The 17,784-nt window shown below is 42.3% G+C and overlaps 1 protein-coding gene across 1 annotated transcript in view; it reads right to left on the reverse strand.

Moving 5' to 3' along the window:
- GLRA1 (glycine receptor alpha 1) overlaps nt 1-17,784 on the reverse strand; it is a 242,693-nt gene that overhangs the window by 31,452 nt on the left and 193,457 nt on the right. Inside the window, exon 7 of the mRNA XM_082256006.1 lies at nt 13,786-14,000. Coding sequence (XP_082112132.1) covers nt 13,786-14,000 — 215 coding nt within the window. The remainder of the gene's footprint in view (nt 1-13,785; nt 14,001-17,784) is intronic.

The following is a 17,784-nucleotide window of genomic DNA, read 5'->3' on the forward strand; positions in this document are numbered from 1 at the left end:
CATGGTCTGGGGCTGCATGAGTGCTGCCAGCACAGTTCTTTGAGGAAACCACGAATGCCAACATGTACTGTGACATACTGAAGCAGAGTGTGATCCCCTCCCTTTGGAGACTGGGCCACAGGGCAGTATTCCAACATAACAACCCCAAACCCACCTCCAAGACAACCGCTGCCTTGCTAAAGAAGCTGAGGGCAAAGGTGATGAACTGGCCAAGCATGTCTCTAACATCCACCAGCTCAGTGATGTCGTCATGGAGGAGTTGAAGAGGACTCCAGTGGCAACCTGTGAAGTTCTGGTGAACTCCATGCCCAAGAGGGTTAAGGCAGTGCTGGAAAATAATGGCGGCCACACAAAATATTGGCACTTTGGGCCCAATTGGGACATGTTCACTTAGGGGTGTACTCTTTTTTGTTGCCAGCAGTTTAGAAAATAATGGCTGTGTGTTGAGGGGACAGCAAATTGACACTGTTATACAAGCTGTACACTCATCACTTGCCTACTGGGCACTTAAACCCCCTTCCTGCCCAGGCCAATTCTCAGCTTTCAGCGCTGTTGCACTTTGAATGACAATTGCGCGGTCATGCAACACTGTACCCAAATTACATTTTTATCATTTTTTTTCAAACAAATAGAACTTTCTTTTGGTTGTATTTATATTTAATTACTACTGGGGTTTTTATTTTTTGCTGAACAAACAAAAAATGACCGAAATTTTTGAAAAAAAAAAACAAAACCGTTTTTATAGTTTTTTATAAAATCTTGCAAACAGGTAATTTTTTTCCTTCATTGATTTGCGCTGATGAGGCGGCACTGATATGCTGCACTGATGGGCACTGATAGGCGGCACTGATGGGCACTAATAAGGCAGACTGGCGGGCACTGATAGGTGGCACTGATGGGCACTAATGGGCGGCACTGAAGGGCACTGGTAGGTGGCACTGATAGATGCCACTGATGGGTGGCACTGATGGGCAATGATAGGCACTGGTAGGTGACACTGATAGGTAGCACTGACCTGCACTGGTAGGTGGCACTGGTGGGCACAGATGCTCCTCCTCTTCGAGACAGATGTCCCCCTGACAGCAGCCGACGATCGGCTTTTTTTTCAGCATGAGGAGAAAAAAAAAGCTCATCGCCGGCTGCTGTTTACATCACGGGATCAGCTGTCATTGGCTGACAGCTGATCATGAGGTAAGGGGCCTGGGACTGATCTGTGAGTCAGCCGAGTCTCATGAGTTCGCTAATCACAGAGCGAGCCGCGCACTCTCCGCAGGGAGCAGGCAGGCAGCTCATGCATAGGAGCACGTACATGGACGCTCTCCCGGCAATTAACGTCCGCGCTGTAGCCATCTTTCAGCTATAGTGTGGACAGGAAGAAGTTAAATAGTAGTTTTCACTCTTCATTAATTTGCAGCTTCCATAAAACATACTTGGTGATCCTGTCACAAAGGCATTTCCTGCTAAAGGGTGACCACACCCTGTCCTTGTCTCCCAATTCTGCATCTGTGTTGTCACCGCGTTGCACAGACTTCTGCTGGAGATTACAAGCAGGGCCGGCCTTAGGTGTTCAGGCGCCCCGTGCGAGCTAATCCTGTGGCGCCCCCTGCGCGCCTCCCACGCCCCCCCCCCCACATTTTTCCCAGGAAGTGTGGGCAGGGCAGACCCGGGAGGGAGGAGGAGAAGGGGCAGGAGGAGGAGGAGCTGATGATCTCTCTCCTCTGGCGTCCCTGCAGAGAGGAGGAGGGATCAGTCAGCGGCGGCGTCTCTGCGGCTGAGTTGTGTGAGATACACAGCTCAGCGCTGCAGCAGTAGGAGACCAAGGCACCCTGTCCAGGCCACAGTCGCCGCTTACCTCCCACTGTGCGGCCTGATCATCTGCAAGCTGTGATGGCCGCACGGCGCCACTGTTGCCCATGGCGCCCTGTGCGGCCGCACAGCTCGCACACCCCAAAGGCCGGCCCTGATTACAAGTGGTCATGTCAATACACCTTATGGAGACATGGTCCCCTGTAATTGCCATCAGGTTACCCACTCCATGAAAAGCCACATAACTATCAATGGAGTGCATGTAGGCAGGAAATTATGGCAAAGAGGCTGCAAGACATCAGCAGCACTGAGGTTTAAAGTGTAACTTCATTCTCTCAATCAACATTAACTATTTTTAATCCTCATGATGCTAGCATTAGTAAACAGATCAGAAAGTATTTCATATTTACTTGTTTTAAACTTTTTTTTTTTTTTTTACATTTCTTCAGTTATTTCCTGTTTTCTTGACTAGGCAAATTATGTCATACATCCCAGGAGTCTTCAGGAGGGGAGGAGAGGAGGAGGGGTTTTCTCAGCTAAGCACACTTTTCTGCATGCAGGCATACTTAAGCTAAGGGCAGATAGTTTCTAGGAAGTGAAAGCTACATTAATTATTTGCCCTTACTCAAAATGGCCACATCAAGAAATACTAGGAGGTGTTTATCAAAGTGATACTGTATCTCAACAAAATAAATCATAGAGGCATGGATGGATGGGGGGGGGGGGGGGACTTGCTTTGTATAATAAAAATTAATTAAAGTGATACTAAAGTCTCAGTTTTTTATTTTGTTAAAAATACCAAACATGTTATACTTACCTGCTCTGTGCAGTTTCTTTTTGCACAGAGCAGCCCAAATTCTTCTCTTCTCGGATCCCTCTTCAGTGCTCCTGGCCCCTCCTTTCTGTTGAGTGCCCTCATAGAAAGCAGCTTGCTATGGGGGCACACAAGCTTAGCCACAACTCCCTGTGTCCATTCAGACATGGAGCCGTGACCTGCCTCCTCTCTCTCCTCATTGGCTCACTGACTTTGATTGAGCCAATGGCGCTTCGCTGCTGTCTCAGCCAATAAGGAGAGAGAGTCGTGGGCAGCTAAGACTCTCGTGCAACATCGCTGGATCAAGACGGACTCAGATAAGTATAAGGGTGGCTGCTACCCACAGTGGGCTTGTTATCTTAATGCATAGAATGCATTAAAATGAAAAACCTTCTGCCTTTACAACCACTTTAACCTCTTTACGACCACCCGCCGCAGATGTACTGTGACAGGCAGCCGCTTCTGCGCGAATCGGCGTAACTGTACAGCGGTCGCGAGCAGGAGGCTAGGGGGCGATCCCGTCCCCGCTCGTCAGCAGGGGGAGCCGATGCAGCAGGCAGGTGGCTCCGATTGCCACCAGACACCCACGATCGTTCCCCGCTGAGAGGGAAGGACGGTCAGCTATTGTAAACACAGCTGACCGTTCTTCTACCTGAAATGATCATAGAGCCCGTGTAATCCTTCTATATAGGATCACATGTATCTATGGTCATTTCAGAAGCCACGCCACCCCACAGTTAGAATCACTCCCCTAGGCTCACATTTAACCCCTTGATCACCCACAGGGTTAACCCCTTCCCTATCAATGGCATTATTACAGTAACAGTGCATATTTTTAGAACTGATTACTGTAATAATGTCACTGGTCCCCCCAAAAGTGTCAAAAATGTCAGTCAGGGATCCGATCTGTCCGCCGCAATGTCGCAGTCCCGCAAAAAATTGCAGATCGCCGCCATTACTAGTAAAAAAAAAAAAAAAACAATACAAAAATGACATAAATCTTTCCTGTAGTTAGTAGACACAATAACTTTTGCGCAAACCAATCAAAATAAGCTTATTGCTATTTTTTTTAACAAAAATATGTAGAAGAAAACAAATTGGCCTAAAATGTTAAAAAAATTTTTAATTTTTTTTTTTTTGGGAATGTCATATAGCAGAATGTGAAAAATATAATTTTTTTTCAGAATTGTCGCTCTTTTTTTTTGTGTATAGCGCAAAAAATAAAAATCGCACAGGTGATCAAATGCCACCAAAAGAAAGCTATATTTGTGGGGGAAAAAAGGTCATAATTTCGTTTGGGTACAGCGTTGCACGACTGCGCAATTGTCAGTTACAGTAACGCAGTGCCAAGTTGAAAAAAGTAGCCTGGTCATTAAGGGGGCAAATCCTTCCGGTCTTAAAGTGGTTAAATAGTGTTTTTGGTTTGTGATGCTCAAATGCAGTGAAGATCCACTATAACAAAGGATGAAAATTAGTATTTTACTACAATAAGGCCATTGTTTTTGATACACAGTACTTTAGCAAACTACAGTAATTGTCATTCAGTTAGGGTTTCCATCTACTTTAGGGTTCATATCTGTGCTAGTTAAGCACTGTGTTTTGTAGTCAAATGCATGCAACTCCAGTGCTAAAGTGGGGTACACACTAGTAGAAAATCTGCCGAAAATTCCCGTCCGAGGTAAAATCGTCCGATGTGTACACAACTTTCAGCAGCCGATGCCGACATTTTCAAGGAAAAAAAACGGAGGGGCAAACACCAAAATTTTTTTTGTCCGTCCCCAGACGACCAATTTTCGATTAATGTGTATGCAGTACATCCGTGAAAAATCGGATACGAAAGACCGCGCATGATCTGAAGTTACTGACAACCCGGAAGTCTAGGAACAAATGTGCCAAAAAAAAGAAAAATCGGACGAGAAATTTGGTGAACATTTATGCACTGTCAACTAAAAACGGTAATGAACACTGAGAAGACAGAGAAAAATCAGAGGATATTTCGTCCGATTTTCATCAAGTGTGTACGGCCCTTAAGAGTCTTTTGTGATAGCTGTAATGTGCGTTAATATCAAATTGTAAACACGTACTACATGCAGAAACTAAAAACAGATAGAAAACATCAGCTTAAAAAAATAGCAACTTACAAAAATATACAATAAAAGTGACCCAATGCCATTATCATTTCTCTTTACTGAGAAAATGTTATAAAAAAGATCTTCTTGTACCTTCATTTCCTCATTGATGTTCTAAACCAACAGTGGCCACAAGATGAGAATGAGAACATAGATGACAACTGAAATAAGAATGACATGACACATAGGAAATGGTTAGAATGACCTTGAACTGAGATATGCAGTTGAAGTGAGACCTTGATTTGAGGAAATGAAATTCAGAACCATATTGCTTGGTTTAAAAAGAAGACATCAATTCAAAATTGCAAATACAAAAGATGAATGCAGTTTTCTGAGGCCAGCGGGTATGCAATCCTGCTTTGTATTCAGTGTTAAGTGGATGTACCCATCTCTAGATCTACTGTCTGGTTCCTGTTTTCTGTATCCTGAAGCAGTGCTATAGGTTACATCTTCCCTTTAGTATTTAAAGCACATTTCTAAGCAATGCTTTATTTTTTAGTGTTGTGAAGGGTTAGACCCTCTGCCAAGTTTTAATGCTGTCTGTGTCCCCATTGGAGATATTTACTACTCTGTTTGTCCTGGGAAACCTTACCACTGAGAAAGAAAATAAGAAATCCAACATTTTAGAGTTCTCCCAGAACAAGAGGACCAACTCCAGGAACAACCGTCTAGGAGAGGAATTCTGTGTCTCTGAGACAGGAAGTGAAGGGAAAGTTCTCCAATAATACACAGACAAAAAAGAAAAAAACTTGTATGGGGTTTTTCCATTCACTACTCTATCCAAAACCAAAAAAAGTTGTTATCTATGCATACACATGAAAGACAAACAACTAAGTACATGATGAAATACATATATGGGAGATGTTTTACCCTTGTCCTGAGATATACACAGCTCTACAACATAGCACAGCCCTATTTTGAAGGTAAGGAAACCTAATTTTTCTTTGCTGCACTTAAAACAGTATTACAGTGCCTTGAAAAAGTATTCATACCCCTTTACATTTTCCACATTTTGTCATGTTACAACCAAAAACATAAAATCAATTTAGTTGGGATTTTGTGTGATAGACCAACACAAATGGAACATAATTGTGAAGTGGAAGGGAAACGATCAATGGTTTTCAAAATTTTTTACAAATAAATGTGCGAAAAGTGTGGCCTGCATTTGTATTCAGCCCCATTGAGTCAATACTTTGTAGAACCACCTTTCCCTGCAATTACAGCTGCAAGTCTTTTTTGGGGATGTCTCTACCAGCTTTGCACATCTAGAGAGTGATATTGTTGCCCATTCTTCTTTGTCAAATAGCTCAAGCTCTGTCAGATTGGATGGAGAGTGTATGTGAACAGCAATTTTTAAGTCTTGCCACAGATTCCTAATTGAATATAGGTCTGGACTTTGACTGGGCCATTATAACACATGAATATGCTTTGACATAAACCATTCCATTGTAGCTCTGGTTGTATGTTTAGGGTTGTTGTCCTGCTGGAAGGAGAACCTCTGCCCCAGTCTCAAGTCTTTTGCAGACTCTAACAGGTTTTCTTACAAGATTGCCCTGTATTTGGCTCCATCCATCTTCCCATCAACTCTGACCAGCTTCCCTGTCCCTGCTGAAGAAAAGCATCCCCACAACATGATTCTGCCACCAGCATGTTTCACGGTGGGGATGGTGTGTTCAGGGTGATGTGCAGTGTTAGTTTTCTGCCACACACATAGCGTTCTACTTTTAGGCCAAAAAGTTCCATTTTGATCTCATCTGACCAGAGCACCTTCTTCCACATGTTTGCTGTGCCCCCCACATGGCTTCTCGCAAATTGCAAATGGGATTCTTATGGCTTTCTTTCAACAATGGCTTTCTTCTTGCCACTCTTCCATAAGGCCAGATTTGTGAAATGAACGACTAATAGTTGTCCTGTGGACAAATTCTCCCACCTGAGCTGTGGATCTCTGCAGCTCCTCCAGAATTACCATGGGCCTCTTGGCTGCTTCTCTGATTAATGCTCTCCTTGTCAGTTTAGGTGGACAGCCATGTCTTGGTAGGTTTGCAGTTGTGCCATACTCTTCCCATTTTTAGATGATGGAGTGACCAGTGCTCCGTGAGATGTTTAAAGCTTGGGATTTTTTTTTTTAACATTACCCTGCTTTAAACTTCTCCACAACTTTATCCCTGATCTGTCTGGTGTGTTCCTTGGCCTTCATGATGCTGTCTGTTCACTAAGGTTCTCTAACAAACCTCTGAGGGCTTCACAGAACAGCTGTATTTATACTGAAAATAAATTACACACAGGTGAACTCTATTTACTAATTAGGTGACTTCTGAAAACAATTGGTTCCACTAGATTTTAGTTAGGGGTATCAAAGTAAAGGGGGCTGAATACAAATGCACGCCACACTTATATTGATATTTGTGAAAAAATGTTGAAAACCATTTATCATTTGACTTACCCTTGAATACTTTTTTAAGGCACTGTAAACCTAAAACGAAAAATGGAATATATTGTAACTTACCAATCATTACATGTTGTGGCTGTATTTGTTTTCTTTTTTTAAGGTTTTTTTCCCCCTTTGTTTTTACCTTGTGATTTGGTATATATATATATATATATATATATATATATATATATAAAACGTCACTTGCCTGGCAAAGGGGCATGTACTATGTGACCATGTAAATAAGGCTTTGGACCAGTGGCGGCTGGTGCTCCATGGGCCGGGGGGGAGAATCAGACGGACCACACCATACCCCCCCGACCACACCAGCTCCAGCCCACACTGTCCCCCACCAGCTTCAGCCCACACTGTCTCCCCCCCGGTCGCCGGTCCCCCACCAGCTCCAGCCCGCACTGTCCCCCACCCCAGTCGCCGGTCCCCTCACCAGCTCCAGCCTGCACTGTCCCCCCCTCCCGGTCGCCGGCTCACTCACCCTGGGCAGGCAGCAGTGGCAGCGGCTTCCCCCTCAGTCTCCTCTCTCCTCCTACCATGCTCCTTGGCCAATAGCATGGCTTTTCCTTTCGGCCAATCGGGAAACGGGTCTCAGGACCCACTTCCTAATTGGCCAGGAGGAGAGTCAGTGTGGCAATAGCGAATTTTCATTCGCTAGTATCACGCAACTGGGTGGGCTTGGGTCGAAGTGCCCTGCGCCCCGAGCCTACCCTTTTTTGAAGCCTATTAGAGCCTCTGGCTCTAATCACGTGCTTAAAAAAAAAAACCCATTGGAATCCATGTGTCCCGCCCTGCATGTAGATTAGAGGGCCGGACGCATGGATAGGCACCACTGCTTTGGACCCTTCAAAGGAATCCTTGGTGTGCTGATGACATTTCTTCATTCTGATGTACCCGTACGTCGCATCTTCTTCCTGGTCTGAGGCGCGCGCGCTGCCGGCGACCCACTCTTGCTGTGATTGGACACAGCGGGAGCCAATTAGCGGGTCCAGCAGACGCGATGTCCGCGGGGACCCGCCGTTCTTTCCCAATAGAGGCAGAGCGGCGGTCTGCCTATGTAAACAAGGCAGATCACCGTTCCATCAGGGGAGAAGATAGAAATCTTGTGTTCCTGCTAAACAGGAACATGGATCTCTGTCTTCCCCCAGTCAGACCATCCCCCACACAGTTAGCAAGCACTCCCTATGAACACATTTAACCCTTTGTAGACCCCTGATGTTAACCTTTTCCCTGCCAGTGCCATTAGTACAGTAAGAGTGCATATTTTAAGCACTAATCACTGTAATAATGTCACTGATCCCCAAAAAAGTGTCGGGTACATATCCAATTTGTCCGCCGCAATGTTGCAGTCCCGCTAAAAGTTACTGATCGCCGCCATTAATAGTAATAATAAATAAATAAATGTAATTGGCATAAAAAGAGCCCATAGTTTGTAGACGCGATAACTTTTACTTAAACCAAGTAATATACGCTTATTGAGATTTATGTTACCAAAAATATGTAGCAGAATACATGAAGAAATTTTATTTTTTTACATTTTTTTTTTTTAGTGGATATGTTTTAAAGCAGAAAATAAAAAAATATATATTTTTTTCAAAATTTTCGCTCTTTTTTTGTTTATAGCGCAAAGAATAAAAACCGTAGAGGTGATCAAATACCACCAAAAAAAGCTGTATTTGTGGGGAAAAAAAAAGACATCCATTTTTTTGGGTACAGCGTCGCACGACCGCTGAATTGTCAGTTAAAATGACGCAGTGCCATATTGCACAAAATAGCCTGGTCATTAAGGGAGTAAAACCTTCTGGGGCTGAAGTGGTTAATGTGCGTTCCTAAGGCACATCAAACTCAAGAGAACAATGGCAATCAACATGAGCTTTTTTTAATAAGAAAAGGATCATTTCAGTTATTCATTGGTTTTCAAACTGCTGCGAATTGACAGCTGATTCTGGAGGTATACAGATATCAGAGAAACACTTTTTGATTGTAAAAGTGTATGCTTATATTTGTAAGTTAAAAAAAATGTACACAAGCCATAAAATTAGAAAGGCAATAAAAAAATGACAATATCAATTTGCAGAAATGTGCATTTATGCATATTGAATCAGATTTTCTTTTAACCTCTCCATTCATTAACAGCATGCAGCTGCCCTATATACATGTACAAAATATTTTAATTTGTAATGAAATCTAAAACAGATGTTTTATCTTTTTTCCCTTCCTGTCCTCTAGAGATAGATATAATTAATACCTATGGGAGCTTTTAGACGGCATGTAAAATTAATACGGCCTAGAAGCTCAAGTCACCCATAAAAGTCTATTTTTTGGCATCACAGCAGGAACTGCCCAGTAGATACAATATTAGCATTTCTCCCCATGGTTATGGGGCTGTAATTGCTTATTATGGGCCTGGGATTTCTATTTAAATATAATTTGCATGGAGCTGTAGTGATCTGGTGGTCCCTGAATTACATTACTTGCACAAAACAGGACCCCAGAACAATGGAATCCATTATGAGCAAAGGAAAGACTACAAGCCCATTGGAATCTAGGCAACAGTATCTACCGCTATGGGCTCCTCTTTATTGCTATCCTTCAGCCATTTCAGGCAAAACACTGGCAACAATTAGTACAGTAATATGAATATACTGAAATTATAGAAGTGTATATAATGAAATATCTAGCGTTTTGAAGTCAGAGTGGACCTGGTCTTCTTAAGGGTCCTTTCACACGGGGCGGACCGTTTTTTGATCCGCTCCGGCACTTTTTTTTTTACGGACACGGATGACACTTGTGTCATCCGGTCTGTAAGTCCGTTTATCATCCCATCCGTTTGCGGATGATAAACGGAGATAATGTATTACAATGGGATTGCGGATGTCAGCGGATGACACTGCTGACATCCATTTTTGCGCCCGTTCTGTTTTTTTAAACGGAAGCAAAATAGGGTTCTCTTCCGTTCCAAAAAACGGAACTGATAGGAAAGGACGCAAATCGGATGTCAGCGGATGGTCATTTGCTGACATCCGCAATCCCATTGACATGCATTATGTCCGTTTTCATCTGCAAACGGATGGGATGAAAAACTGACATACGGACCGCCCGTGTGAAAGGACCCTAAAGCAAAACTCACCGGACACTTTATTAGGTACACCTGTTCAATTGCTTGGTAACACAAATTGCTAATCAACCAATCACATGGCAGCAACTTAATGCATTTAGGCATCTAAATGTAGTAAAGACGACTTGCTGTTCAAACTGAGCTTTAGAATGGGGAATAAAGGGGATTTAAGTGACTTTAAATGTTGCATGCTTGTTGGTGCCAGATGGACTGGTCTGAGTATATAAAAAAAAAAATCTACTGGGATTTTCATGCATCTCTTGGTTTTACAGAGAATGGTCCAAAAAAGAGAAAATATCCAGTGAGCGTCAGTTGTGTAAGCAAAAATGTATTGTTGCTGTCAGAGGAGAATGGGCAGATAATAGAAAGGCAACAGTAACTCAAATAACGACTTGTTACAACCAAGGTATGTAGAATACCATCGCTGAACGCACAACCTCACCACTCAAATTCAGAAAGTGATAAGAGAACCGTCACCAGCATCCAATCACACTGACTCTTACCAAAACTCATTGACCCTATTCACAAAGGTCAATGACAGCAGGAAATCTCAGATCAAATGAGTATAACAGAAGAGATCCTCCAGGCGTTTGCTATGTGGTTTTTCTGCCTCCCTCCCAGTGGTATCCTCAGATCATGTAGGGATAAGTGAAACACCTCTCATAGTGTAGTATGATCACATAGATTTAGTCTTAAAAAGGTAGCAACTTAAGTCCCGTACACACGTACCGATTGTCGGCTGTAAATATTCGGCCGACGACCGATCGGCCGATTGTAGGCTTGTTAGTATGATGCTTCCGACAGCCGACAGCGCATTTTCGGCCAAACAGAATCTGTCCTGCAGGCATTAAAATTTTTGTTGGCCGTCACGAGAACGGCCGATTGTTCGCCAGTCAGTACAGATTTCGGCCGACAGACAGCAGATTTGCAAGACTGGGCATGCTCAGAAAAGAAAAAAGACAAGGAAAGTTAACCATCACATGACATCACTTCTGCAGTCGGCTGTTGTTGGCCGACAAAATTCGTGTGCAGTCTTTTGCAGTTTTCAACAGACACGACAGCCCTGGACAAAAGACGGCCGATCGTTCGGCCGACGATCGGTACATGTGTACGAAGCTTTAGATGCAGATAAAAGAGCAGCAGCACATCATCTTCCTCCTATGCAATCCTCATGCAAGCCGCAAGTGTTGGTCCCCCCGTCTGTACACACGTCACACACCATCGGCTCCTCTCAAGAAGGGGGACCCGGCGACCATTTTGTCGATTGGAACCTAAAAGAAGACTTTCTGAATTTGAGTGGACACTTCTCTGTGGTTTTCTTCCTCTTGGATGTGGACTTTGATTTCAATTATACTGTTTGATTAGCGCTGCACTTATACTTACTACCATTTTTTGATCTTTTATTATATTCAAGATCCTGTGTCGGCTGCTTTTTACTATCTTAGGGAGTTGATATAGCCTGAACTAAGCGCAGCATAATATATATATATATATATATATATTATTCCTTTATCACTACAGTGTACCCATCTTCTGATGGCAACTTCCAGCAGGATAATGCATCATGTCACAAAGGTCAAATCATCTCACCACTGGTTTTTTGAATATGACAATGAGATCACTGTACTCCAATGGCCTCCGCACTCACCAGATCTCAATCCAATAGAGCACCTTTGGGATGTGGGAGATTCGCATCATGAATGTGCAGCCGAGAAATCTGCAGCAACTGCATCATGCTATCATGTCAATATGAACCAAAATCTCTGAGGAATATTTCCCACACGTTGTTGAATCTATGCCACAAAGAATTGAGGCAGTTCTGAAGGCAAAAGGGGGTCCAACCCGGTACTAGCAAGGTGTACCTAATAAAGTGGCCAGTGAGGGGTATAATTGCAGTGGCAGGTAAAATCCTGGAATGATAACCAAAATCCATTCTTTCATCAGGTAACAGGGGCATCTTATAACTCAAGCAAAGTGACGTTTTATTCTGTTGTTTGTCCCTTTTAGAAAGGCACTAAGGCTGCATTCACATGTCAGCGTATGGATCGCGGGCAGAATTGCCGCGATTCCGCCCACGATCCAGAAATCATTGCAAATCGCTGGGCGCCTGTGCGTTGCCTGTGATTTGCAATAGCACCCCAAACGCTGAGCGATGTTGCCGCGATTTCCGCCTGCCGAATCACGGTAACATCGCGCAAAAAAAAATCGCGGGACGCATTACGCCCAAAAAAGTACAAGAGCTTCTTTGGAGCGTAATGCGTCCCGCGATTTTTTTTTGCGCGATGTTACTGCGATTCGGCAGGCGGAAATCGCGGCAACATCGCTCAGCGTTTGGGGTGCTATTGCAAATCACTGGCAACGCACAGGCGTCCCACGATTTGCAATGATTTCCGGATCGCGGGCGGAATCGCGGCGATTCTGCCCGCGATCCATACGCTGACATGTGAATGCAGCCTTAAACTATGTTTCTGACGAAAAGCATTTTTATTGCAGTTCTACAAAACAAAAACAAATGCAATTTTGTATATGAATGGTAAAAAAAAAAAAAAAAACTGTGTATATATATATATATATATATATATATATATATAACAAATATCAAAGCTAAGGGAAGAAGACATTGAAGGGGTTATTAAAAATGAAAATAGGTTAACACAATGTTAAACTATGATTTATTTATTTTTAATAGATTTACAATTCACACGGAACACCACAGGACACTAACTTATGAAAAATGCCTGCACCTGTAGCGTTCAATAGTAAATGAATGAAGATCAGCCAGACAGATGACACATGCAGTTCTTAATTAAAACACCATCTTTTAAAAAATTAAACATCCCCACCCTCCCTAAAGTGCATATTGAGGCAAAAAAAAAGCAGTATATATCTGCCATACATGTGCATATCCTCATGTTTTATCCCTTCAAAGTGCTGCAAGGGCAGAAAAAATACCTGTAGATCTGCCAGAAATGCACTTAGCATTTTAGTCCTGGTATGAGCAGACAACACACAACATTTTTGTGGTCTGAGTGGTATCAGCCCTATCCAGTTGTCTTTTGCTAAACTACTCAAATAAATCCCCTAATCCTGTTCAACAAAGATGCTAACTATTCTGTAGTCATTGATATAAACTAGGAGGTCTTATTTATTTCATTATTTATTTATTTATTTATTTTATTTTATACTATCAAACCAGGGATGAGGATCAGTTATCATAAACTGGGTTGATCTATTTTTACATATTCATTATTTATTATTTATTTATTACACTTATTTAAAAAATGCAGAAAGTATGAAGAGGACACAGGACAGCTCTAAATCTCTGACATGACCAACAGGTATTTTTTGCACTTACTGTACACGTATAACAAAATCCTTTTAATGAAAAAACGCCTGGAAAAAAGAAAAACTGCTAAAAGCTTTAAAAGGACTATGGCTATAGCTCAGGCGTGAATGCATGGCTTTTAACTATACGAACCTTAGGAAGAGATGCTCGAGATCCAGAGCTCTGAGTGGTCATGGTCAGCACAGTGGTGATGCCAAGGCCAACTCTGGCAGGTGCAGCATCCATGTTGATCCAGAAAGATACCCAGGAGAGAATGACAATTAGCAGGCTGGGAATGTACATCTGAATGAGATAGTAACCCATCTGTCTCTCCAAGTGGAAGCGGGCTTCGATGCAAGTGAATTTACCTAGAAAGATATTAGGCCTGATTAAACGCTTTGTTTCTCATTTGCAGAAAATGTTATGTTGTAGATTAAAATAATAAAATACGCATGATGTGTGTATTCTCTATAAATAAGCACCTATAGTGTTGAAGAAAATGACATGCTGTACACAAGCCTCACCCATTTAAATAATGACCACTGTAAAGAGGAAAGGAAGTTGAAGAGTCTAGTGTCAAGGTGATCATCTGAAATGCTAAAAAGGACTTAAAGTGATAAAAACGATCACCTTGTAAAACAACCTATTCACTTTAAGACCAAAATGAAAGGCAAAACATCTGTGTATAGATATAAAAAAAAAAAAAAACATTATAAATACTTTTTTTACTTTTTTATAGGCGATCACATTCCCTCTGTTCTCAGCTGCGTAAGAGCTGGGGGAGAAGAAGCAACAGCACACTGAGCTTTCCAGTGAATGGCTGTGAGGGGGGGGGATGTCAGGACAATGCTGATCATTGGAGGAGAACAGGCTGAGTTCCCAGCATAGCTAGAGAACTTCACAATGTCTAGTGTGGTCAGTTTTTAATAGGAAAGCAGAGGAACCCTCAGGAACACCAGGGATTTCACACAAACAAAGCAATAATAAAAAAAAAAAAAACGGGTTACCTCTGAAATTCTGGGGAAATTTTGGGGTAACAAACACTTTAAGACAGTCAGGCTATGGTTTGTGATGTTTTACCACATGCATGTTGCTGTGCATTATGCTGTGTGTTAATGTGCTATGACTTAAGCCAGTGTTGCCAACAGTCCTCATTACACTGAAAACTGGACCGGACCCTTTTTTCTGATGCAGTGCAACACACATCTATTGCCTCAGTGTTTTGGGGTGCCAATTAGAATGAATGGCAATTCAACACACTAATGCATGTATGCAGCAGTACTGTGGATTGTAGTGTCAAGTACTGAAAAAGTGTGAAGCCTGACTAATGCATTCATAATCTTGACTCTCGTACCCAAAACCTGTCGTCAAGCCACATGCGATAAAAATAAAGCATATAAACCTATAGGATCCTGACTCGTAAAACATAACTTGTTCTTGTATAATACATTCCAGGCAACAAGAACAAGGCACATTTTATTAATCACGATCCTAAAGATGCACTGGGGTTTGGATCTTCAGTCTACCATCTGGCTTCCAGATTGGTTTGCAGTGCTTTCTATGTGAGTTTTGTTAATCCTGTTTGGAGCTGGTGCTGCTACATCGTGTGACGAGAACGGCTCAAGCTGTGCAAATGCTGGTAAGTAATCCAAATTATTTGGCATTAAGGCTGGGTTCACACTTGTGCAATCAAAGACATCGTATGTGATTCGCACCGCATTGCTGTGCAGATCATATGCGATGTCTGTGTGATGCAAATTAAGCCATACAAACTGTATGGCTGAAATTGCATCTCATTCGTACCAAAATGGTGCAGGACCCTTTTTTTGGTCCGCACTGGAATCGGATAACATGGGTGTTCACGCCTATGCAATCCAATTTCTGCACCATTTGACAACTTTACTTTGACAACCCCAGTGGTTCTCAGATGTCAGTGTGAACCAGTGTGCGATTCAGGTGTGATGCGGGAACCGGCACTAAATTGCAGGGTTCCCTGCATTGTACCAATGTGAACCGGGACTAACTTAACATTGACACCCCCAGCAGTTTGCAGATGTCAGAGTTTCCCGCATCGCACCAGTGTGAACCTGGACTAACTTTACATTGACATCCTCAGCAGTTTGCAGATGTCAGTGTGAACCAGTGTGCAATTCAGGAATAGTGTGGGAACCGCCACCGAATTGCAGGGTTTCCCGCATCGCACCAGTGTGAACTGTGACCACCTTTACATTGACACCAGGAGGGGTTTGCAGATGTCAGTGTGAACCAGTGTGTGATTCAGGTGCAATGCGGAAACCGCTACTGAATTGCAGGGTTTCCCGCATCACACCAGTGTGAATTAGGACTAACTTTACTTTGACACCCCCAGCGGTTCTCAGATTTCAGTTTGAACTAGTGTGCGATTCAGGTGCGATGCGGGAACCAGCACTAAATTGCAGGGTACCCTGCATCATACCAATGTGAACCGGGACTAACTTAACATTGACACCCCCAGCAGTTTGCAGATGTCAGTGTGAACCAGTGTGCAATTCAAGTATGGTGCGGGAACTGCCACTGAATTCCAGGGTTTCCCGCATTGCACCAGTGTGAACTGGGACTAACGTTACATTGACCCCTCCCAGCGGTTTGCAGATGTTGGTGTGAACCAGTGTGTGATTCAGGTGTGATGGGGGAACCAGCACTGAACTGCAGGGCTTCTCGTATCGCACCAGTGTGAGCCGGGACTTAAGAGATTCCTGTGAATTTATTATCTATTTCATATGAGGCCACCTGCACATGTTAATGCCTTTTTTGTTTTGCATTAACTTCCACATCAACGTGCATTGTTTTAAGGCCTCTCCCATTCATTCATTTTGGTGCCAATGCACCACAACATAGCAAAAAAACAAACATGACACATTTATAAAATTGTATCCTTCCCCTCTTAAAATAAATAATTATAAAAAAAAAAAAAAAATAATTATACCATGTTCAAGGTGGCATATAATTTATCAACATTTTTTTTTTTTTTTTTTTTGCAAGACAAGTAATTTTAAACAAATGCATGTAAAAAAATTTAAAAAATATATATTTTTCAAGATTTCAAAATGAGCTGAGAAACTGCCCAAAGCAGCAGTGATCTTTCAAGAAAAATAGATGAAATCAAAAGCAAAACATTGATCTCCGCCTTTTTTTAACTAAAGCCTCATACACACGCACCGATTGTTGGCCGACCGATCGCCCGTCTTTTGTCTAGTGTTGTTGTGTTGGTTGAAATGTGCTCTAGACTGCACACGAATTTTGTCGGCCAACAACAACCAACTGCAGAAGTGATGTCATGTTCTGGTTTACTTTTCGTGTGTTTTTTCTTCTCTGAGCATGCCCAGTCTTGCTCATCTGATTTTTGTCTGCCGAAATCTGTACTGACTGATCGTAAAATTGGCCGTTCTGTTGACGGCCAACAAAAATTTTATAGCATGCACACCAGATTTTGTTCGGCCGAAAAGTCGCAGTCGGTTGTCGGAAGCATCATACTAACAAGCCGACAATCGGCCGATCGGACGTTGGCCGAAAATTCACGGCCAACAATCGGTGCGTGTGTATGAGGCTTAAGTCCCAAATTTGTTAGTAAGATTAGAGCTACTAAAAAGGTTTACTTTAGAAAAAGTTGTAATGAAATGTGGGAAGACATTTGAAGAATATTGGAATTAAGATGCCTTAAAGTGATCATTGCTTTGCCTTCTGCTGTTCCATCTAACAATTTATGTGTGTTAGTTCCTCTCTCCTGTCACATCTCACTAGTAATCCTAGATAGCAGCCATGAAACTCTGTGTAAAACCCCACTTTTCTTTCCCAATTGCCTGAAAATATTAATTTCATTATTGATTTTGCTGTAAGTTCATTTCTCTGGATTACTAGAGCGCTGTGACATTAAAGAGGTAGCAATAAAGGCTTGCAACAGCCGCTATGCACAGATACTGTTAGGTGCAATTGCAGAAGAGACATCAAGGGCCATTTAGGAAGAACAGAAAGTGGCTTTGCATATACGGTATTTATTTTATTTATTATGGACAAGGCAAAAAATATGTTTGGTTTAAAAAAATATATATATATATTTTTTAAATGGATGTGTATGAAATATTGTTTGCTCTTTTTAAATGTTTTCTCCTCTTT

The sequence above is a fragment of the Pelophylax lessonae genome (assembly GCF_965119305.1).
Source record: "Pelophylax lessonae genome assembly, chromosome: 4".
Lineage (NCBI taxonomy): Eukaryota > Metazoa > Chordata > Amphibia > Anura > Ranidae > Pelophylax > Pelophylax lessonae.